Source organism: Aplidium turbinatum, chromosome 12, assembly GCF_918807975.1.
Source record: "Aplidium turbinatum chromosome 12, kaAplTurb1.1, whole genome shotgun sequence".
NCBI lineage: Eukaryota > Metazoa > Chordata > Ascidiacea > Aplousobranchia > Polyclinidae > Aplidium > Aplidium turbinatum.
The window spans coordinates 349,454-369,830 of record NC_137483.1 but is presented as its reverse complement, the minus strand read 5'-3'; the positions used below and the strand labels follow the sequence as shown (position 1 = coordinate 369,830).

At 40.1% G+C, this 20,377-nt stretch overlaps 1 protein-coding gene across 1 annotated transcript; it reads right to left on the bottom strand.

Annotated features, from left to right (window-relative positions):
• Positions 1 to 11,036: 11,036 nt before the first annotated feature.
• Positions 11,037 to 13,948, bottom strand: LOC145781262 (uncharacterized protein CXorf65 homolog). Its single transcript, XM_082593039.1, has 4 exons — positions 13,499 to 13,948; positions 13,338 to 13,424; positions 11,980 to 12,207; positions 11,037 to 11,904 (listed from the first exon to the last, which is right to left on the bottom strand). The coding sequence occupies exons 1-4, from the start codon at positions 13,524 to 13,526 to the stop codon at positions 11,684 to 11,686; spliced, it is 564 nt and encodes a 187-aa protein (XP_082449165.1). The 5' UTR covers positions 13,527 to 13,948; the 3' UTR covers positions 11,037 to 11,683.
• Positions 13,949 to 20,377: the final 6,429 nt, after the last annotated feature.

Sequence of the window (20,377 nt, the reverse complement as noted above, 5' to 3'; positions counted from 1 at the left end):
GCCAATATCTCTGACCTTTGCACAAAATTGAGTAAAGTATGTGGCACTGCTTACAAAATCAGATACTATGTCCCAATATCCACATTACGGTTAATATACTTTTCATTATTTCAATCACATCTTCAATATTCGATAATTAATTGGGGTAGGGCCAATAAAACGTTAGTACCCGAGGTGGAAGTAATTCAGAACAAATTTATTAGAGCGTGCTTGTTTGGTGACAGGAAAACTTCGACGACCTACATGTACAACAAATTTCAAGTATTAAAAGTGAATAATCTTGCAAAGCTGGCATATGCACAGTTCATGTTCAAGTACAAAAATATTTTTTTTGCCAGCATGTTTCTCTGGCTACTTTGCTAAACTAGACGACATACATCAATATGGTGCAAGACATAAGGGTAAAACCAGATTTGTTTCTTCCCAGGTTTGAAACAAACTTTGGCAAAAAAACACTTCATTTCTTGTGTGTGCAAGTGTGGAGTGACATTTCACACGACATAAAAGATTTACCGTTCCATCACTTTAAAAAAGATTTCAAAAACCAACTGGTACATGAATATACATGCGTACCTTAAGTGCTCAATACAAAGGATAACTTACCTTTACAGTATATTATCATATCGTAGCCTACTTCTTAATCTTTGTTCTCTACAGTACCGTAGTATCAAATTGTCCTGTTTTTGTATTGTAGGCCTACATAATAATTGTTGCAATTCGGTGGTTGTATTCACGCTTTTCCCAGTTATTTCAGGAAAAATTTCGCAAGAGCTGTAACTTATTCCAGCACACAATCACATATTGATCGTTGGTTAATTCTTGGTCGCTGGTTTGAGTCTTCATCCTCGGCTTACTCAGTGTCAGAATGGAGATTCACACCAACAGCAGTTGTTTTTCAATCTCAGTGGCAAACCCTTTTTATTCATTGAAGTAGTGTGCCTGCCTCTGCACACTAGTGTGTATGAATGTGTAGTTAGATTTACTGTGATGGGGTGGTGGCTGACTAGATGACTGCTTATGGTCTTTCGCTACCATCCTGATTGCGCCATAATCTAACCAACAGTTGTACAATGCATTGTTTTGACAATTACATTTACTCTGCTTGTTTGTTAATATATGGCGCTGTTAAAGCAAAATAAATTGACTTGACTTAACTAAGGAAAATAACCTTTGTGCAAATCACTAACTTTCAAAATGTGCAACACAAAATGCGAACTTTCTAGCTAGATTGCTTATTTACCATCTTTATGTTTTCATCTGTAAACTGAAAATTCCTGGATTAACAGTAAATCTTGTGAGGTTTTTTGGCCAGTTGGCTTGCGAGCGGGGGGTCGGTTCGACACTAGCACTTTGAGCTCGTGTAACTCCAAAACAACGCAAGATAGATCAATCAACTTTACACATGGTGCAGATAATTTATCTGACAACACAGCATCGAAAATCTTTTGCAATTTGTTCAGCAGCACGACTCGAAAATAGATGACATGCAATGTAATGTACGTTCTCCTAAACGTGACCGCTGCTCAACAAATCTCATTCAATCTCTGTCACCTTCTGCTCGATTGCCACCGTCAAGCCATGCAGGCTTGCATGCGTGCTGAAGGCAATCAAGGAGAGCGTGACTCATCAGATAGCACGTGTGCAGTGAAGCAAGACACAACATTTCCCCATTTGTTAGAAAAACCTAAGATATAACTGAACAGGACAATAATACAATGAAATGCAGAGCAATACACAACACAAGGATAACGACTAAGAATGAAATAACAATACAGTTCATATGGTGTTGCACCAACAACGTATACACTACTCAAGATGATAATCTTTGTGCCACACTGGAGGTTGTCGTATTCTCCTGGACCTATCACCCTTACCACCCATGGGCGCCGATCGCTCTCTAAAATTGGTGGGGACATTTAGGCTACTAGAAAAGGTAGGAACGGGCGACGAGCGAATCGAGCTAGAAAGATCGAGGGTCTATTCTGAGAAACAAACAAATACAGTAGGTACAAGTGTAATGCAATATGTATATATTGTAATTGTCAATGTCAGCATTGGACAGCACACCTCCAAATACTCAGCAACGAGTCTCCGGCGAAGTAAAAACGAAGTTCTTGGAGAGGTCATGGAGGTTGATCGAATTCAAAACTTTGTTGTGCACATGGCAGACCATTGCATGATTTAGCCGTTTCTGTGTCATGGTAGATCGTAACCAAGTTTTGACACGTCGCAAAGTTGAAAGTAACCGTTCAGCTGAACACGAGCTGGCTGGTGATATGAGCAAAAGTCGCAAAGAAGTTCCACTTGCAGAAACATTTGCCGAACAGCGGATAGCATCATCTTGAAATCATTCGAAAATCTTCCACCGACTTTCCATTGTAGGCCATTGTACTGCTTTTGAAAGAAGCATAATTTTTGTGCAAGGGACTCTGTGTCAGAGAACTCAGGATAATCGTCTACCACATGTGATTGTAGCTTTCCACTAAAGAGTGATTCTTGTAGAATGGTGTAGTGCTCAAGATCGGTCGACTTGAAATGGTAAGATTTGGCTGCGCGCTGTCAATGACTGCAAATACTCTGACCGATATTTCGTCTGTGGTGTTTGAAGTTGAGGAGGTTGGCGATGGCCATGTTCGTGCTGAAGACGATTTGGGATCTTTTTGGGACGTGACAGTTGCAATGACTCAAGGTTGCAATCCTCCAATAGCCTCTCAGCATTTACAAAGACACGATAAAATTCTTCTTCACTTCATAGATGGTGGAGTCTTTAGTGGAGCACTACAAAGTTCAGCACCTTCAAGCATGCCAGCCACAGTCACCGTGCAACCCTGCAAGGCTTTGTTAAAACGTTCCATACACTGAATGACAGACAATGCCGCTAATAACCCAAGCACACTTGACCCACGAGAAAAAGGTTTCAAAAGCCAAATTGCAGTTGTTGCTACATTTAAATCAAATTGACTCACGGCTACTTCCAAGGCTTCCAATCATCATCATCATCATCATCATTTTCAGCCTCCAGGCTTCCAATACTGACTTATAATTATCTAGCACTGCTTTTACAGCATCAGCTGTACGTGTGAGCCATCTTGTTGGACAAATTGGTTTCAGTTTTGATGCAGGCTGAGGCAAAGACTCATCAGAATGAAGATTCAGGTAGACTACAGATGCTAGAATATTCCAGAAACCTTTAGTTTAACTAAACTAATAGTTTTCCAAGATTTAAACGTCTGACTAATAAAATTGTGACATTTGGTTAATATTTTCCATATTACTTTATAAAAATAATGTAAAAAGATGGCGGGGACATGTAAAAAGATGGTGGGGACATGTAAAAAGATGGTGGGGACATGTCCCGCTGTCCTGTAGGGATCGGCGCTCATGTTACCACCGCTAGCAGAAATACCCTCCATGGCCGTTGAATCATTTGTTTTACACGTAATTGGAGCATGTGATGTATTGGTATCGTTAAATTTTGTAATTGCAGCTTGGTTCCTGTTATAGTCGCCATTTAATTTACGTTGATTTTATGTAACTTGTGACCAGCCTCACTACATAATTACATTCAGCGTTTTCTGGTACAGACGTTGGAATTGATTACCACCGCACTGCGCGTCGTAATCAATTAAGCGTTCTGTACCACGTTTTTCATTTGCATCCTTTGCGTTTCTTTATTTGCTATATATAGCGTTGCTTTTGAACAATGTTTGGTAGAAAGTACAAGAGGTCAGTAGTTTTCATTTACTTGGTTGATGAATTGTTACTTGTTGGCAACCTTACTTACTTCATTTCTATTATATGTCTGAAAAGATTGTACTGCTAATTTGCATTCATCAAATGCTGGCATTTGCACAACAATCTAACCTCTTAGTGTAATTTATTAAATTAAGAATCGATTTCGCTATAGTACAACAGACAAAATACAAAATACAACAGACATTTAACTGGCGTCACCGGCAGGATCTTTACAGAATTTTTACAGGATTTTAGAAACATGGAGAAACTGATAGAAGTCCTGCAACAACAAATTGCCAACCAAGAACAACAGACATTTAACTACTTATAGAACAACTACGAGAAATGCGAGCCCAAACTTCAAGACCACAACCAACAACAATACAACAGCAGGTATCTTTACCTAACTTCGTAACGTTCGATGCCACCACTGAACTGTGGGCAGACTATAGGAAGAGGTTTAACCCTATCTATAGCGACACGGGGCTTTATGAGGACGCCCCACTCTAGTGGTGAAAAATTTCACAGAAGGAAATATGCTAGAAATGTGAAATTTCTTGACTTTTAGTTTTTATTCTTTGCGAATTTTCTAAACCTAAACTGGTCATTTTTCTACTTTCCTGCCCTTCACAATAAGCCTTTCGTCTCAGGTGGCTAGACATTTTCGTGTGATGCTACTTATTATTATGTTAATGTCAGTGCAATGTAAATGTTAGTGCAATTACTTTGAAATGTAAAAACGCCCAAAAATGCCTTATATTTATGAGAAAAAGTAATTTTTGTTTAGTTTAGCATTACTCTATGTTATAATTCAAAAATTTCAATTTTGAAGCTATATTCCGGAAATTAGAATAAGAACCGACTTTCTGACGTTTTTTTATATCAAACAATTTGGTTCAATAAATTTGTTGGGTAAAAATTTAATTTCTATGCGCACAATACACATGGCTAATATCTTGTAAAATATTTTGGCTCTGTGATTTTCATAGCTCCGGTTATTAGCGATTAACTAACGCGGGGCTAAGATAGCCCGTGACGTGCTTTCCGCGTACGAAAACAGCTCGTATTAAGATAGGAATAACACCTTTGTAGCGGCACATTCAGTCGCACAAGACAAAATGCCACAGGTTTACCTCACCAATCAATCACCCACAATCTAAAAAATGTTAACAAATATGGCTGCGCAGGAAACAAACCCCAAGGAAGTAACGATCTCACCATGACGGAAATTACAGATTACATGACTCAACAATTCGACCCAAAACGCTTCATCGTGAAGGAGCGATTCCGTTTCTGGAGAGAAATGAAGCGCAAGCCCGGTGAAACAGCTCAAGAACTAGCCGTCCGCATACGCCAAGCAGCTGCCACCTGTGACTTCTCGTCCATTTCAAATCCATTGGACGAAGCTTTACGTACTCGTTTATTTGTTCAATAAGTAACGAGGCGGTACTTAAAGCGTTATTCAAAATCAGAGCTGATGAGCTTACTTTCAAACGTGCGGTTGAGGTAGCATCAGAAACCGAAGAGGCAGCCAAGGTGGCCAAAGAAACTGTTTACGGCACTCCACCAGTACCGTTTGCGAAAGTAAGGACCATCAAAAAACCTCCAAAAACTAGGAAGCTTACAGGTACTTTCTTTACTTCTAAAAATAAAGAATGCTATCGTTGTGGTAATTCCAACCACAACGCCAATGACTGTAGGTTTAAGAAAGCCACCTGCCATTTCTGCAATATTACGGGACACTTACAAAGTGTTTGTCGAAAGAAAGCCAGACAGTTCAAACCTTGTAAGGTAAATTGTATCGAGGAAATTATCATGCTCTCTAGTTCTTGCAGAAAACCTCGAAATTCAAAGTTGGAAGTGCCGATCTCCATTCAAGCAACAATTAGATTGTAGTAACTATGGTATTTATGTAGCAACGTGTAACGTATGTAAGGAACAGTACGTCGGCCAAACTGTGAATAAATTTTCTGTTCGTTGGACAGGCCATCGTAATATCTGGAATAAATTTGACCTCTCTAAAAATAATGACAGTGCAGCTTTACTTAAGCATTTCGCCAATTTCCATGATCTGAGCAATAAACCGCCTTTGTCCAACTGTTTCAGTGTTACTTTTCTTGAACAACCTAGTTTAGACCGGCTTGACGCTTGTGAGGACAAGTGGCTTTACAAGATCAAAGCCACCATCAATATTCAATCCATGATTTTACCTGCAGTGAAATAATTTGTCTATTTTCTACCAATTATTTATTTACTTTTGACCTAGTGTTGACTCCACTACTGTTCATTTCCATGGCATTCACGCCTTTGTTTTATTCCTATTACGTCATAGTTTGCATATTTCATTTTCTTCGCACGAACCGTAACTTGTTTCATTCATAGGAGACTGAAAATGTGAGGGCTACGGCCTCTCATGAAATCGATGACGATTTTTAATAAAATATTGAAACTGTTGACCGATGCTTTGGTACTTAGACAGTGCAGACAGACCAACTAAATAAAATGTACTCTTATTTTTCAATATATTCCCTAGGCCAGGGGTGGGCAAACTACGGCCCGAGACCATTTTATGTGGCCCGCCGGCACTTGCATACCTCATACCATACCACTTCACTGAGTCTTCCATCAAAAAAGCCTGTGTAAAGGTGCACTGAACATTAAGCACGTTACCGATTCAAATTGTCAATGTTGTCAATCTTATCAGAGCCAGGGGGCTTAACCAAAGGCAGTTCCGGGCATTGCTGGCAGATTTAGAAACTGAACATTTGGATGTTCTATACCACAACCATGTCCGCTGGCTGAGCCCGGGCAAAGTATTGAGGAGAGTGTGGAAGCTAAGAGAAGAAATCGTGATGTTCCTGGAAATAAAAAGCATTCAATGTGATTTTAGTAGGCTACTAACATAATTGATGAAGAGTGGAAGTTGGACTTTAGGTTTGCCATTGATATCATGGAAAAGTTGAACGAATTGAATGTAAAACTTCAGGGCAATGGTTTATTTGCACACAAGATGTACGTCCACGTTAAATCATTCCAAATGAAGCTGTCATTGTTCCTCAGACAAGCTGGTAACAACAGGTTTTGTCACTTTCCTTTGCTGAAAGAAGCAAACATTTCTGGTGAACTTGCAGCAAAGTATAAAGTTCAGTTGGATACCTTTGGCTATCGAATTCGGCAGAAGGTTCCAAGACTTAAAGAACCTGGAACCGCAGTTTAATATGCTCAGCTCTCCATTTACTACAGAAGTTTATTCGGCTCCTGAGGATTTACAGCTGGAACTGCTGGAATTGCAAGCAAATAATGACTTGAAAGAGAAGTTTAAGTCAGTATCAATGCCTGACTTTTACAAGTCATTGTCTGACGATATTTTCCAAACTTAAAAAACTTTGCTGCTAAGTTTTTGACACTGTTTGGATCCACGTACATATGCGAACAAGCATTTTCTTGTTTAAAAATAAACAAGTCGAAGAACAGGTCTTTGCTGACAGACACCAACTTGCATGATGTTATGAGGATATCTACCAGCAAACTTGCTCCCAATTTGCAAAAGATTGTGAAAACTGTGAACAGTTGCACAAGTCTCATTAACTTTTGTGATGATGATTGCATAGCTTTAAACGTAACTGAGTGTGAAATACAAAAATTGTGTTTAATATGAATATGCGTTTATTTACACACCGAGTAAATTTTCCTACTTTGCAATGAGAGTGTGCGGGCCCCGGCTGCAACATTTTCTCAAATGTGGCCCTCAGTACAAAATTTTGCCCACCCCTGCCCTAGGCTGTGCCAAAAAATTGCGAGGTTCATGGATTTTTCCTTAACTTTCTGAAAATTTGTAGTATACTTTTACAAACACATGCTTGAAAAAAAAATTGAAAATAATGACGTCACACGGTCACGCTGGGCGTTTTTATGGTTACCACTTACCAATACCCATTTTCATAAAAATTGTCATATTTCGAAAACCGCTGGAGATAAAAAGATGAACGTTACATCAAAAGCTGCAGAAGTGGCATGTTTATATCTGCTCTAAGAATACTTTTCGTTCTAGGACTACTTGAAAAATATTTATAAGCAAAACACTGAATTTTACTATATTTTTGTAGTAGGGGAGATGCAGGACCTATTAGACATTTTTTTTCTTTTTTGCTCTCACTTCTTCAGCTTACATTAAACTAAGACAAAATTTTTAGAGAATACGGCCAAGGTCAATGTTTATTGACTGTGTAAATATCTTGACAATCGAATTTATTTTTGTGAGGTTAAAGCTTATACAAACTTTTTTGAAGAGTGTACTGTATAATCCTCCTGGCCCTGAAGGACCTATACACAAGCAAACATTGAAAAACAAAACATGTTTTTTCACTCTCATTGCAAAAACAAGCACATAAAAATGTGAACTAATAATACTTAGTGTCTATAAGCATTTCAATTGACAAAGTAAGATTAATTAACGTTACATCAATAGCTCTTAACTGCGTAAGAAGCATCTTCATAAGGGTGGTGTTAAACTCTTTTCCGCCACGGCCAAAATTCACTATTTTTATTAAAATGACTTTTGGAGCGTAGGATAATGTTGCTAGAAAAGTAAGCTTTATTTTTAAAACTTACAAAAGTTAATTCTTCAAGTGCCTTAACTCATTGTATAATAGGGCTTGGACGTTACTGTTTAATAGATCTTTCAAGGATTCATTTCAAAGGTGTGAATGAAAATCTTGGATGTTTGGCGACATCATCAGAGCAGGTTACTAAAAAAGTCATTGCCGTTGTTGATTATAATTGGAGTTGAGGTGACAAATACCAAAAACACATTTTCGAAGTATTGCTTCATGGAGACTCTTTATTGACAGACATATTGCAATTGCTTGAAATTGCAAGATTTTAGCACTGACGTCTGACAACAATGTTTTTCGTTTTATGTCTGTCCATGTGTTTCTGTCCAATGTTTTTCGTTTTTATGTCAAGATATTTACACAATAAATAAACATTGACCTTGGCCGTATTCTCTAAAAACTTTGTCTTATTTTGATATAACATGAAGAAATGAGAGCAGAAAAGAAAAAAAAAATGTCTAATAGGTCCTGCATCTCCCCTACTACAAAAATATAGTAAAATTCAGTGTTTTGCTTATAAATATTTTTCAAGTAGTCCTAGAACGAAAAGTGTTCTTAGAGCAGATATAAACATGCCACTTCTGCAGCTTTTGATGTAACGTTCATCTTTTCATCTCCAGTGGTTTTCAAAATATGACAATTTTTATGAAAATGGATACTGGTAAGTGGTAACCATAGAAACGCCCAGCGCGACCGTGTGACGTCATTATTTTCTTTTTTTTTTTACGTTTGTATTTGTAAAAGTCCACTACAAATTTTCAGAAAGTTAAGGAAAAATCCATGAACCTCGCAATTTTTTGGCACAGCCTAATATCCCCCCTTTGCCTTCACGAAACGCATTAGTCTGTTGTGTTCTTGGCTGCATGAGGCACGTATGGTGTCTGATGATATTTTTTCCCAACAAGTGCGCTGTTTTGTCTTTAGAGCTGTAACGCTTGAATGATTTGAAGAACAGGCTTCACTCTCCAAGATACTCCATCTTGCGAAGTCCATTGGGTTTAAATCAGGAGAAGATGGAGGCCATATTTCCTTTGGACAAAACTTTTCCATATTCCCCTTACACCAGTCCTGGACAAGATTCGCTGTGTGGGACCTAGCTCCATCTTGTTGAAGAGTTGTTCCGTCTCCAAATATTGCATTGATCCAGGGAATCAATTTATCCTTCAACGTTTCTAAATAAACATGTTGATTAATTTTTACTCCCTCTTCAATGAAGAAGAGGGGATTTTCTTCACCAGTTGAAGTTACTCCACCCCAAACCATCACAGAGGCTGGTTTCTGTTTCCGGACCATCACCCTTTCATTGAGTGGGATATCTTCTTTATTTTTTGCAAAAGTACTGTCATTTTGATGATCATGCACAGGCTGGACAGTGAATACCTTTTCGTCTGTCCAAAGAACTGGTGGCTGCGTGCCTCATGCAGTCAAATGCACAACATACAAAGGCGTTTGGTGAAGGCAAAGGGAGTACGAATGAAAAATAAGAGCACATTTTGTTTACGTATACTTTTCTTTGTATTTTTCTTCACATGTGTAATTTTTTCCTCTTTGGATGTACTGTTATTTCAATAAATATTTGTCTACACTTGGCTTGATCACCCTGTATATGGGCTGAACTATACCGCAAAGCAATATATGATGTAAAAGGAACGCACAATGGAGCTAAGGCGGAGAGAACAAAGCGTTGATTTGATTAGGAGCGCCGCACGAATAATCAAATCAGACGTTCGCACCCTGTGCAGGAGAATGGAAATACTTGGGGAATCCTGCACATGAAAATTGCGTCATAATAACGCAAGACCAGAACAGATTCCATCTCAAAGTGGAGAGCGAAGTAGTCGACTTATTGAAGTTTTCTGCATTGCGTTTTGTTTTGAGAACTTTCTATTGTCAGGTTGTGACGAAAACGTTTGACCGATTAGTGTTTAGTTTGACCGATTAGTGTTGCCAGATTACATAATTTAAACTATTTTGGTTGGTTGGCTTTGAATCTTTATCTTCGGACTGACAAAGCCTTGATAAGTTCCTGGTAGTTTCGCATAGGCTACTTTTTGTAAACTTTAAATTCGAAACTTTGCACTATTTTTGTTTGTTTTTCATATCTTTATCCTGCATTGCGGGAAAGTGGACTTGAGCGCTATGCATCGGTGTACGCCTTCCGAAATACACCTGACCCACGCTGCAGCCGACGGCAATGTCTGTTTCCGGTTGTCTACTCTACTTATGACTTAAATTTGGTACTACCCAGTACCCATTACTCTGAAATTCGATCACTGGGTAGAGGCAATTATCGTAAAGTTTCTTGCCCAGAGAAACAACAGCAAGTGCGAGTGGCTGGAGTCGAACATGCAGGCTCTCGACTGCGAGCCCAACGCGCTAACCACTCGGCCACTGCTGCCGACTACTATTTGTTGCAATGATTGGTTTTGAATTTTTATCCTCGGACTGACAAAGCCTTGATAGGTTATTTCTGGTAGTTTCGCATACTTGTAGAGGCTCCTTACGTAGGGCCAGTTGAGATTTTTTTCCACGAACTTTCTGTTACTTCGCATAGAGTTGGTTTTAATACCGTATGAATGCAAGCATTTTTTCGTTGGTATGTTTAGTTCAGTGGTTTCATCTTTTGCCTTGTGTTCGTGAGGACCACGGTTTGACGCCTATCGAAGTCATTTTTTTCTTTAAATTAATTTTTGCGTTGCACAAAAGCTTTTAAAAAAAAGTAGGGTTAGGTTAATTTTTAATCAATTCGGAAAATCTTACTTTTTGAGTGACCAGAATCAATTTCTTTTCTCAACTTTTTTAAACTTGGCTTGACCAGGTGTGTCTCCAGGCTACGTATTTTTTTTTAAGTTCAATGTTTAGATTTGGACATGGAGGGCGAAAATTGGCTGCTGACTTAAAAACCGCGCGAAAAAAATGAACCGGTAAAAACAGTTATGCGCGCCGCGCGGTAATCAGGAATGGCTACACTTACAGAAATATGCAAATGAGACTGAAAGCTTGTGGAAAAAAATTCGCGGGACGGTTACCGAGAATAATCCCATTCACTAGGTGCCTTTGAATGGTGAGCAGTCCTGAAATGCGTTACTCAAGAGCACACCCCGAGAATCGAACCAGCGCCGCGTGATCTTGAGCCCGGCGCGTAACCACTGAGCTAACGGAGCGGACTCTTTGCTAATAGAACAACATTATTCGTGTTCCAGAAATGCAATGACTTGAAGCACTAACGCGCGCCGTTGATTGTTGAGATGCAGATGAGGTGAGATTAGTGACTGACGCACGCACACCTGCCAACCCTGATCGAGTAATAGCTTCTTTCAGGTAGCAGAGGTGTCTTAGCGGGGCTTTCCCCTAGATTTTGAACGTGTTGGAGTTGAGTTTCTTTTTTTGCTGCTTCCGTTACGTTTGTATGACGTTGTGACTGATGACGTCAGTAGTCCGTCTCCTGATGTCGCGTCTATGCTTCTCCGATCAAATTTGTTACGTTTTTCTTTTAGAGGTTTTTTGACTCGGCTTTCTGGTCTCGACGTTGGGGATTCCCGACTTTCCAGGCGAGCTGCAAGTTTTAAACTTCAAGATGATGTCATGCCCATAACAACTATTCAGTAAATTTACAAAACCAATCCTGTACCTGTGAATCTCGCTGTAACGATTTCGTCATTTTTCAGCAACGGAATATATGTTACGTCATCAGTGGTAGGCAGGAGCGACGTCACATCCGGGGTGATGACATCATTTCGTTTCACTTGGATGAGAACGAGATTTTCGCGCTCCACGCTTAAAACCTGATTCGCGTACGTCTCCGGGAATTGTGCAATGTTCTTTAAATTGCCAAATTCATCAGAGAGTTCAACTTCCACTGTAACGTCAAAAGAAAGAGGTGAGATGTTGTGCAGTGACAAAACTTGATCGAAATTTCAATTTTCGGACTGAGAAAGCTTCTCTAGAAGCGCAATCTTGACAGTTTCGATTGATTGTTGGATTCTCCATCTTCGTACCGAAAGAACCTTGGATAGGTTATTCCTGGCAGTTTCGCATACTTGTAGAGGCTTTGAACCACTGACGCAGGCCCGGTCGCGAATTTTTTTTCCCACGAGATTTCTGTCTCATTGATTCTAGTCACTCTAAAAGTAAGATTTTCCGAAAGTGTTTTGAGAGATTGGTTGATTCAGATTGCGAAATAACTGTTTGCCAATGAAATTCTGCAATGATAATAAAATATAAGCTTTCCCTAACCCTACTTTTTTTGAAAAGCTTTTTTACATCGCAAAAATTAATTTAAAGATAAAAAAAAGTTTGACTTCGACGGGCGTCGAACCCTCGTTCTCACGATCATTAGGCAGAGGATGAAACCACTGAACCAAGCCTGCTAACGAAAAAATGTTGCATTCACACGGTTTTAAATTAATACAAACTTTTACCAAAATATGTCAATGAGACAGAAATCTCGTGGGAAAAAAAAAACCGCGGCCCGGTCACCGAGATTGACAAAATGAAGTTTTCGATTTGTTGAAGTCTTGTTGCCGGGGAATTATTCCATCCATTGAGTAAATGGAGAGCTAATCCTCAACGTGCCTTGCTCAAGCGCACACCTCGAGAGTCGAACCAGCGCCACTTGATCTTGAAATTCTTTCACGCTGAAAGTTAGGCGCTTCCAAGCGAGCTATAACGAAACATTTTATCCAACCCTGGCTACTGGCCATAGGTAACACCCAACCACTTAAACTTTTGATTAATTGACATCTTATCTGGTCGTTTTTCAGTCGAGTTAAATTATTTTATGTACATGATTATCCTGGATTGAGCTTCTTTCAATTATATTAGCCCAGTTTCCTCGTCCTGTTGGGATTTGTATGACACGCTTCGGACAAGGCCACAAGCGTACAATTAGCTTCAATTATCATACAATTAGCGTATTTTACTACAGCAAACTTTGCTAATCGTGAACCTACACAAACAGGAGGAGTAAATTGTTAATTCAACGCTCACTTTCATTTGGGCAACTGCATCTCGACTTGATGCTCTCCAGCAGAAGCCTCGTCTTGCAGTTTGGGTTGAAAAGTCGCTGCTGCTTCTCTAAACAGTAAACCAATTGTTGACGTCAGAATATCAAACCATCGCTTAATGTAACTTAGCAACAACCTACTCACCCCCAAAGTTGACAACCACGAACGTCATAATGCACCCAGGGATGAGCCGAAATTAAAATTTGTATAGTTGGCAACACTCTACTACAACACCTTAAAAAACAATGATGCAACAGATTATATCTCAATGCGACGACTTGTCGCTGGTTCCGCGAGATTCGCTTTCCTCTGCTGTGCGCTTCTGTCTTGCACAATGCCAGTAAAGTCGTTGCACTTGAAATATTGAAGACAGGAAAGTATCACCTGCCTGGCATATATTTCCTCATCTCGTGAGGATCATTGAACATTCAAAGAACAATGTTCATGATCACTTGAAGTATGAATTGTAAGTGCTTTCTATGTTCTAGAATGGCTTCAAGTTCAAAACAAAATTCTTCACCATTCAGGAACAACATTAAAACCAGAACCCTCAAAATAAGATATTTTATAATATTTTTGTTTTGATCTTTCCTAATGACGTCATCCTTCCCGTTGGTGCATCATCTTCTGAGGGGCCGAGACTGAAACAATTTTGGCACATTTTATTGTTTCGTGTCCTCAAAAAGTTATTGCAAAGAGATATCGAGTTTGTAGTTTCCGGGTTGTCACCAGCATAGAGCTTCCAACAAACTCGTCATCCGATGCTTCATTACAAGAACAACTAGCGCTACCTAGTTCAATCAAGAACCTTTATTAGCGAACAATGTAAACGCTGCCTCCTCTCTAACAACAATGGTCGCCACCAGCTTCTGTTGACTGTTTGTTTGGTGTAAACTGCCTACAGTTAGCTTTAGTGACTAAACAATACGAGACACGCCCAGTTGTTGAAAGTTGCTTTCAATTAAAATGACGTCACAATGGCAACTCAAAGAGGTAGGCTAGTGAATCGCTTTTCTTTTCTTGAAAAGGTTTTACTGAACGAATATATTTGGAACAAACCAACAGTTACACCACAATTGAACCTTTGAAACCTTCGATAAAGGAAATGATGTCATCATGAGACTCAAACAAGTTGGCTTGTGGAATTGCCAAATTAAACGCTAAAACTAAAAATTTCCTGATTCAACGTATTTTTTTCAACTTCCAGTGCGAACGTGAACGGCCTGACAACCTTGGCTCCTGTTTGCTCCCTGCTGTCATTGGTCGCTTTAAAACGTTCCAATCATGATCATGCCCTGCTTGCTAATCAAACCTTAATGTTTTAGCTTTGGTGTCATGGCAAATCTTGGATGCAATTGCCTTTGTATCCGTTTGCTCTAAAACAAACCTCAGCTAAATATCAACGCGTCGTCGATACTTAGCTGAGTGGCGCTTGGTAACAATGACCGATTGTTTCATTGTTGTTTCCTATAAAGCCACGACTTTGTATCTTTTTACTTCTTTTATCTGAAAACAATTGGAAAGTTAGCTAACTTGTGGTAGCAAGGCGGGGTTGCCACCACTCAACGCTACGCTTGCCTTTGTTCTTTGAAAAGTCAAGCTCGAAGCGCAAGTGGACACTTGTCGCAGCTTGGTTATGACGTCACAAAACAAGTCCAAACCGTGCCTGATATTTGTCAGGCTGCTATGATGCGTGTTGAGAGCAGGGTTGTCATATTGGCGTTTTTTTCTGCCAAATTCCACAAATTTGGCGTTTTTTGATAGCGTTTGGCAGGAGAAAATTGCGTTTGGCAGTTTGGCATTTTTTGGCATTTTTCATTTTTGTGTCTGGCATCTTTTGGCATTTTTGTAATTATTACCGGTACAACTCACCACTACAGTTTTTCAAAAACTTTTAGTAATGAAAGTCCATCAAAAAACATTAATTTATGGACTGGAAACTCCGAATTCCTAATTTATTCAAATGGAAGCTCCAGAGGCCACTGGCCAGTCACCAACCAAAGTTGGACTGGACTGGACAGCTGAGGGATGCGTTTTTGACATTTATTTTCTCGCCAATGGTAAGTGTTAGCAGGTTATGGTTAATGATGTGATGTCGCAGTCGCACCGTTTGAGTTGAAAGCATAGCTTAGGCCAGAGACCTTGTATAAACTTGATCCGGAACGTATTTAGCCTACTGTGTATGAATGGCTGGCTGGGCCGAACACGTTGGCATACAGGTAGGGCGGTAGGCTACTGTCTTGAACAGCTTATGGTCACTGTGCACTGTGCAGCCTACCAGGAATTTCGTTGACTTGAGCTGGTGAATTGATGAAGTTCCTGAGTAGTTAGTTCCTCACCAGTACCGTAGGCCTACATACAGTGTACTGTAAGGACGCAAAAAAATTGCCATTTTAAGCCCATTTCAACAAAATTTACTGGTACGCCAAATGCATAAAAAATTCAGAAGAATTTCAGTGGGGTTTTGAATCCCCTAAAATCCCCCTCACCTAAATATATAAATCGTGAAAACGTAGGGCCTACAATATGTGTGCATTGTGTCAAAAGACCATCCAAGTAGGCTATACATTTAGGCTATATCTTTTTTAGATCTCTGATTCATGAATATTAATGCGCAGCCTCAGTAAAACAAAGAAATTTATTTTCACACGAGTCAGTTCAATCATGAACAGCTAAAAATCGATTTTGATCAGCTAGTAGGTAGATCATCTTCAGTTAAGCTTATTCAAATAGAATGTTTGCAATTTGCAACGCAAAAGTTTCATACAGCTGTTTGATATTATAAATGCATGTGAAAACCCATCGGATGCCAGAATAGCTCCACATCCATTTGTAAAAACATGCAATACAAGATGGCTATGAGAGGGAAAGTTTGTTACAACTTATCAACCAATTGGAATGAGCTTACCGCATACTTTACCGCAGCAGAAAATGCTCAATCAAGACCTGATGCCAGATATAAAGCACGTTTGCTTAAGCAAATGGTAATGGATCGCAAAAATTATCTCTATTTTGTATTTTCTACACCAATCGTCCTAGAATTTGAGGGCGTCAATGCAGATGCCATGCATTTGTGCTAATAACTGTAGCCTCTTGACATGTAAAGTTATTAGTTGTATTTCCTTCATGCCATTAACATTGGATATTTACCAATGGTGTTTCTTGACATTGTCCACTACAACCTTTGAAAGTTTGTTTTAATTTAGCTTGATACATACAGTTTGTGTTTCATTATTCATACTAAGTGGTCTATCAAGTTAAATCAAAACAATATACCATCAGAGCTATATGTAGCACCAAATATTATGGTGTATGATCTTGCTGATTAACAAGACAAGCCGCACTAACAGTTTGGCAGCTTTTTTTGGCAGTTTTTTTGAAAACCTGAAAAATTTGGCAGTTTTTTGGCGGTTTTTATGAAACATTTGGCAGGCAAAGTTATTTTGGATCTGGCAACCCTGGTTGAGAGATTGCTTCTGAAAAGCTTTGCCACCGTTCAACGTCAAAAAAGAGTAAAATATAAAATATCCTGCAAACAAATGGTTCATAAAGATAATTTTTGGAATGGTTTGTTAAATTTTACAAAGTAGGCATTTTACCTGATGCAAAACTGCGCTGCCTTGTCATCACCTCACCCTAACAGATTTTCCCATCACCTCACCCTGACAGCAGAGGCGTAGCAACCGCCCTCCGTACCCTCCGATCGGAGGGGGCCCCGCAAGGAATGAGGGTTCCTCTGCCGAAGTTTTTGGAAGACTATCGAAATACAGAATATAACTACGTGGTCACAACTGCACGCGAAATAGCAGAGCTTATTGGTATTGAGCAGGTGTTTTCAACAAACACGGTACGACGTAGGAAGAGAATGTTTGATTAAGAATGTGCTGATGATTCGAGGCGTCTTTCTGCTGAAGAAAAATTCAAATCACAAATTTATCTTGTTCTCACTGATAAGGCCATATCTTCTGTTTCTTCGCGCTTTGACCAACTCATGGAGTGGTACAAGTTGTTAGGATTTCTGTATAACGCTAGCAGCTTGAAAAAGTGTCTCAGAGAAAATGGTTGGGTTAGTTGGTTTTGAATCTTTATCCTCGGACTGACAAAACCTTGATATGTCATTCCTGGTAGTTTCGCATACTTGTAGAATCACTACAAAAATTTCAAAAGAAAAATGGGAGGTATTGATGCCAACAAACTAATAATGGAATTGAATCGTTTTATTTATATCATCGAGAAAGAGAGAGGACTTGTCATGGCAAGCAATGTTTAACGTACAAGAACAGTCTTCAGGAGATATATCCGAATATTTGCATTTGCATCAGAATTCTTCTGACCGACCACACCAGTTACTGTCGCCAGTGCTGAAACGACCTTCAGCAGAATGAAACTGATCAAGAATATCCTGCGCTCAACCATGACAGATGACAGGCTTTCTGCTCTTGCAATTACCATTGAAAACAAGATTGCCAGATCTCTGGACTATGACGCATTGATTAAACAATTTGCGCAGAACAACGCTCGAAAGAAGCGCTTTGCATAATTAGGGAATATAACATCCACGCTGTCACTGTAGACCTATGTATACACAGTGGTGGGAGCAGCTAATGTAAAAGTTAGCTTTCAACAAAGAAATCAGCGGGTTTCCAATAAATTTACTTTCGCTAACGAGTTCGCTGAAATTTCTAAATATTAGCGAAAGTGCTAATCCGCTAACTAAAGCGTTAGCTTCGCTAATTAGCGGTTAGTGGAACTGTGCCCTCTACCGTGTATACATAATATGAACCCTGCATGTGGTGTAAAATAAGTACCACATTCCAGTTTCTGCGTTGTAAGGGACCCTGTTATTTTTGACTTATGTTCGGAGGGGGCCACGTTCTTTGTTGCTACGGCCATGCTGACAGCTTTCTCCATCACCTCACCCTGACAGGTTTCCCAGCACCTCACCTTGACAGGTTTTCCCATCACCTCACCCTGAAAAGTTTTCCCATCACCTCACCCTGACAGGTTTTCCCATCCTCACTCTGACAGGTTTTTCTATCACCTCACCCTGACAGGTTTCCTATCACCTCACCCTGACAGGTTTTCCCATCACTTCACCTTGACAGGTTTTCCCATCACCTCACCCTGACAGGTTTTCCCATCACCTCACCCTGACAGGTTTTCCCATCACCTCACCCTGACAGGTTTCCTCATTACCTCACCCTGACAGGTTTTCCCATCACTTCACCCTGACAGGTTTTCTCATCACCTCATCCTGACAGATTTTTCCATCACTTCACCCTGGCAGGTTTTCCCATCACCTCACCCTGACAGGTTTTCCAACCACTTCACCCTGACAGGTTTTCCCATCACCTCACCCTGACAGGTTTTCCCATCACCTCACCTTGGCAGGTTTTCCCATCACCTCACCCTGACAGGTTTCGCCATTACCTCACCCTGACAGGTTTCCCATCACCTCACCCTGACAGGTTTTCCCATCACCTCACCCTGACATGTTTTCCCATCATCTCACCTTGACAGGTTTTTGCATCACCTCACCCTGACAGATTTTCCCATCCTCACCCTGACAGGTTTCCCCATCACCTCACCCTGACAGGTTTTCCCATCACTTCACCTTGACAGGTTTTCCCATCACTTCACCCTGGCAGGTTTTCCCATCACTTCACCCTGACAGCTTTTCCCATCACTTCACCCTGGCAGGTTTTCCCATCACTTCACCCTGACAGGTTTTCCCATCACCTCACCTTGGCAGGTTTTCCCATCACCTCACCTTGACAGGTTCCCCATCACCTCACCCTGACAGGTTTTCCCATCACCTCACCTTAACAGATTTTCCCATCCTCACTCTGACAGGTTTCCCCATCACCTCACCCTGACAGGTTTTCCCATCACCTCACCTGACAGGTTTTCCCATCACCTCACACTGACAGGTTTTCCTATCATATCACCCTGACAGGTTTCCCCATTACCTTCCACGAACTATAAAAAGTCTGTACCATATGAAAGAAGCATGAGATGTTTTAGATTATTTGAAAGTTTTGTGGCGAAGAATGGGACCTACGTCAAAAATTGTTTTCTTACTATTTATTTGCATGAAGCAATATTTCGATTGGTTAAATACCCTTTGTCTCCATTTGTCAACGGAAAGACAACAAGATCAAACGGCAGTGTTTTAGCTGTGCCTTCAACGACTCCTGGTAGATAAAATAACTTCATTATTTTATTGATTGATTGATTTTAAGAATGTTTTTCCTCTGACTCAGAAAGCTTCTTTGAGAGCTTAATCATGACAGTTTGCACACTTGTAGACGAGGCTGTGATTCACTGACGCAGGCCGGTTACCCAGTTTGACAGATGACATCCTACAATGGATTTAACAAGACGTAAGCAACTTCATCTTCACTTCAACTTTAGCAGCCCACGCCGACTTTCACTAGTCCTTCCTTGCATCATCATCATTTAAAACACATTCTTAGTGGTTATGCTTCATTAGCTTAGTGGTTACGTGCTTCACCGTGAGTCGACTTTTGACCGTTGGTTCGACTCTCGGGGTGTGTGCATGAGCAACGCACGTTAAGGACTGCTCTCCATTCAGCGGCATCTAATGAATGGAATAATTGCCTGGCAACAACATTTCAACAATCGGAAAACTTCACTTTGTCAATCTCGGTAAACGGCCCTACGTCAAGAGCCTCTACAAATATGCGAAACTACCAGGAATAACCTATCAAGACTCTGTCAGTCCGAGGATAAAGATTCAAAACTAATCTCTTTCATCATTGCTTTGTTCAAAGTGGAATCCGCCTTGTGTTTTCACAGAAACATTTTCTTGACTTTGGTCGTGATTTAGTAAAGGAATGGTGGTGCTAGTGTTTTTTGTTTTCGAGAAAAATGGAGGTTCCGTTTTTCTTAAGGGGTCTGTTTTTCCCGGCCTTCCGTTATTTGTCCGTCTCGGTAGCTCCATCGCCTAAGCCTTAAGCGACCGAATTTCTGATAACGTTAAAATGAAATAATGATAGTTCA